Genomic DNA, 4,651 nt, shown 5'->3' with positions numbered 1-4,651 from the left:
GAATGGTCAAGAGTTGTGACTTAAGTAACATTAAACGTTAAACTTGTTTGTGCTGAAGTGTGTTTCACCGGAGTCAGTAACCATCACTGAATAGGCTGGTTAGACACCAAACTAGTGAGTCCTAGTGTGTGGCATGCCTGGTCGAAACGTTTGCCGCTGAAAACCTTTAGAAGGATATGTCGACGTATTCAAGATGAAGGATCCCTGTGATTACGACAATGAAGATGACGACGACATATGTGAAGGATGTGTGACGGAAGAGCCTTCATTAAAACTATTCCAAACTTAAAATACGGAGAAGTGAACACCAACTCAATGCTGCAAGTCACTCACAGCGACGGTATTGGTCCAATGGAGACTAATCGAAAGGAAAGACAAGGTTCGTCGAGAGATTTTTCAACGATATTTGGTGGCGTACTACATCGCCCACAAGTCTGAAGTTCTGGATCGATTTATAAAGTAAAGTCAATTATGAAAAACCAATTAAAATCCAAGATGAAGTGTAGTCGTACCGATAATGGTGGCAAATATATTAGTAAGCAGATTAATGAAGTGTGTCGAAAGACTGGTCCAGCTTTGTTTATCAGGCTACGGTTCCAAACCCGCCTCACGAAAACGGAATGGCGGGTTCGATGAACAGAACAACTACTAAGCGTGCAAGATTGATGATCAGCCACATGCAAATGTAGAAGAAATTATGGGCTGAAGCTCTAAACACGCCCGTCGATGTGATTAACCGAGTTCCGTTTGCAACTCATCCAAAGTTGACTCCATTCGAAATATGAATCTGGAAAGACCGATTTCTCAAATATTCGTGGTTTCGAAGCTCAAGGCTACGCAAACATTGACGAGGCAAGCGTGCGAAACAGGACAACATAGTATTTTGATACATGTTCTTGGACATCCAAACGTAGTGAAAGGTTTTCGAGTGTCGAGCTTCGACTCCAAGCAAGGAGTGTATTCGCTCTGTCTTTTTCAACGAACAACCGAAATCCAAGTATAGGTAAGTGGTTGGTAAAAAATAATTTTCCAACATGTGCGGTTCGACAGAGATGATGAAACAGCAGAACCAGCTAGATCTACTCGAAATAATGTCGAACCAATGTGGTCGATCAGACTGGAAGCGACCCGAACAACATGCCTTCGAGCGGTGGAGCTGCCTCCATAATAACGATGATTCAAGTTCCAAGGTATCAAAACCATGGTTCCGACCCATTATTTGATATTGAGGACATCTTCATGAATTCGGATGAAGATGAAGTGGAGCCGAGTCGGGCAGTTTCACCCAGGAGGAAATTGGGAGCGATCAATGATTTGTCAATATTTGGACATATCACTCCGATTGCGCTACCGCCACGTCAACACTCCCAAGCATTGGTTCCTGTTACAAGGTCTGAAAGGATCACCCCTTCAATAAGACAACAACCGAGAGAACGTTCACTAATGCATATTCGCATCGGAATCAAACAAGAAATTCCTGCACTTAAACTCCATCGATTTACCGAGATGCTTCTTCAAGTCCCCACAATCAAAAATGTGGATTGAAGCCATCAAAACCGATTTAGAAGCACTTGATGAAAAAGATCACGATCTGCAGTCAGACAGGTATCCAGTCAGAAATGTTATCGACGTCAAATGGGTCTTCACGATTCCGCGCAACGAAATCGTGAAATCGAGCGGTTCAAGGCTTGATTTGTAGCGTTTGGTTATCGTCAAACCTACTAAGTGGATTATTCGGAGACGTTATCTCCGGTCGCGAACATGCACAAGATTCGTAAATTTTTGGCATTTCGTTGCCATTTGGGTCTGACCATTCACCGATATGATGTCTATTCTGCATTTTTGAGCGGATTTCTGGAAAGCGATGCTTACTTCATCACATTTTTAAGCAAGCCCGAATCAAGTTTTAAAGCAGAATCAAAGTCTATACGGATTAAAACAAGCTGCGGTGACATGTTTAGAGCCCATCTTCAGTGTGTTCGTGAAGACGGGTATCACACCATGCGTTTTGGATTCGTGCAATTTTGTCCGCCACGATAACAACTCGTGGTCTAAATGACTATGTACGTCGACGATATGATCATCGGAGCGAAGTCAGTCGGATCAATCGAAAATGTTGGTGATGAATTTTCAAAATACAAGCTGATAATTGTGGACAACGTACGCTTTAGTCTCGGTGTCAAAGTCGTGTACAGATAGCTTAAGAAGCAGCTTAAAATCAGCCAAAGTCCATGCATTGCAAAAATGGCCAAGAAATTTAATCAAGTCAACGGATATTTTTTTCACAACCCAAGGGTCGTAGGCCAAGGCCTCACCAAGTGTGAGGAAAAGAATCCAAGATTGGAGAATCACCCGTATCGTTTACTCGTTGGATCACTTCTGTATGTAGCAACCGGAACAGTACCCGACATTGCATTCGCGGTTTGCCAGCTGAGTCGACATTTGGGGCAACCAAGTGAAGAGCACTGGACTACGGCAATTCGCGTTTTTTATTAGCTTAAGTCAACTGAGACAAAAGGAATATGCTATCAAGGCAATTACAGCAATCTCGAACTGAGCGCATACAGTCATGCCGACTGGGCAAACAACCAGGATAATCGACGAACGACGTCCAGTGTCATGATCATGGCTTACAATATCCAGTTATCTTCAAGTCAAAGCCCCAAAACAGCGTATCACTTTGCACAGCCAACACCGAATGTATGGCACTTTATGCGCTCAAGAAGGAATGAGGATGTGGAGATCATTGTTAGTGATGAAGGTCAAGGTCAAGTGTCCAGTGATTGTGCATTGTGACAGACAGAGCGCGATCACCAATGCGAGTAACAACGAATATTAGAGCCGAGCCAATTTTTTCGACGTCTGGTATCATTTCGTCCGAGAACAAGACAAAATAGATATCAACCTTCAGTATTGCGGGACAAAGGTGACTTCCTGACTAAGCCAATTCCTACAGAGAAATTTAAACCTCTAATGGACCAACATTGGAAAACTTTCGTCCAGGGGTTGTCGACGAAAAGTCACTCAGTGGTTCAGGTTTAGGTAATGACTAAGATAGTTCAAGACGAAGAAAATTTTCTCGAAGGTAACAAAGGTTACTACGATTTGAAGTTACCTAAAAAACGGTTTGCATTTTTTGGATTCGTTGAGACAAATCAATCACTTTCAAATTCCCTTTCTCAGACATACTCCTCGAACTTCTCCTCTACCTCGCACCTCAAAAAAATAGACATATTCCCGCGACATTGTTTTTCAACAGAATTGAGCGGCGTAATCGAAACATTTACTGATGTATTACTTCGTTAGTTTGTTGTGATTTTTACGTTCTTTAAGTTCAGCGTTGGCATCTTAATTGGCATTAGTTTCAGCGTGGGCATCGTCATCACTAATCACATTTTTTCTATATTATCAAGAACATCTTCAACCATACACCATTCGTGATAGGGATGTTACCGATACCATCGATAATTATAAAAGTCTTTATCTACATCAATAACTGAAGGCTTTGCTCCGACGCTAGTATCAAGAGCACCGGTTTTAGTTCTGGAGTAGTCCCACGTAGCGCTTTCATACCTTCGCTTCGGCTTCACGAACTCTACAATGAGGTCTGTCAGTTAGCTCCTATTGATGTTGCTCTCTCTGATTCTTTGCATGCTCACGATCATCTACTAAACAGTGAAGACTCATCTCTATATCAAATCATATATTTAAAAGAAAGTGAGATAACATATACATGAGCAAGCCTCCGCAATTAGGCATTCTAAAAATCGACGCCTCGAATGCCGTTTTTATTTTCGCGGGATGCCTTATTTCTAAAATTTACAAAAGCTGTTTCTTGTAATTCGCAGTCCGCGTAAGGTCCGTCGGCTGTGAAATCGACTTCATGCCCTCATTCTTAATTGACAGTAAGCCTATAGCAATTGAGGATGTTGCCGAACGGCATTTGCGAGGTAAACAATCACGCAAAGGGTGTTTTAGTTCGCGAATGAAACCGATTTATATGATACATTTGACGGAATACGGACTTCTTATACCTGCCCGAGACCCGATACCAGGAGTCGTTGTAGCCGTCAGGTGTCATTCCTGTGTTGTCTAGGGTGAGAGAACAATCTAAGAATGCATATACATCCTGGACTATTGAGGGGCCACCAGTTAGAGTCGAAAATCATTGTCACCACCACGAAATCAACCACCCCATCAAATATCAGAAATATCGCATGCTCTTACCTCAACGGATGAACACGTTCTTTTAAATATCAGCTAGCATGATGTATGGCAACAAGATCGATACTTGTGAGGAGCTGCAATTGCAGCCGTTACATTTTACGATTCACAAACTTCGATGCTAGCATTGGATAGCTTCTTCCGCAGAGTAGAGAAGAAGACACCGAGCTGTTTGCAGCAAATTGTCTTTCTATACACTCATTAAAACAAAGACAGCCTTCATCTGAGGTGAAAATTAATCAAGTTAAAAAGTTTACATTAGCTTTTATTTTTGTGAGCCAATGGCCTCTGAAGCGGTACAAACAGCAAAAAAAGGTTTATAACTGGGCACTGCAATGAATTTAAAGCTGCGAAGTATGCACGAGGTGTATGCACTGCTTCACTGTGCAGATGTCTGCATGGATCTTGTGCTGAGACTAGTGTGCAT

General features: G+C 42.2%; 1 protein-coding gene across 1 annotated transcript; it reads right to left on the bottom strand.

The window, feature by feature from the left end:
• Positions 1–2,749: 2,749 nt before the first annotated feature.
• Positions 2,750–3,187, bottom strand: PHALS_10734 (uncharacterized protein; the record flags this gene model as incomplete). The annotated part of the gene is made up of 3 exons (XM_024726210.1): positions 2,750–2,905; positions 2,969–3,049; positions 3,125–3,187. The coding sequence occupies 3 exons, from the start codon at positions 3,185–3,187 to the stop codon at positions 2,750–2,752; spliced, it is 300 nt and encodes a 99-aa protein (XP_024576910.1).
• Between the last annotated feature and the right edge of the window lie 1,464 nt (positions 3,188–4,651).

This window comes from Plasmopara halstedii (assembly GCF_900000015.1).
Source record: "Plasmopara halstedii genome assembly, contig: Scaffold_525, whole genome shotgun sequence".
NCBI lineage: Eukaryota > Oomycota > Peronosporomycetes > Peronosporales > Peronosporaceae > Plasmopara > Plasmopara halstedii.
Note: the sequence above shows the minus strand (reverse complement) of the source record. Positions and strands in the feature narration are given on the sequence as shown.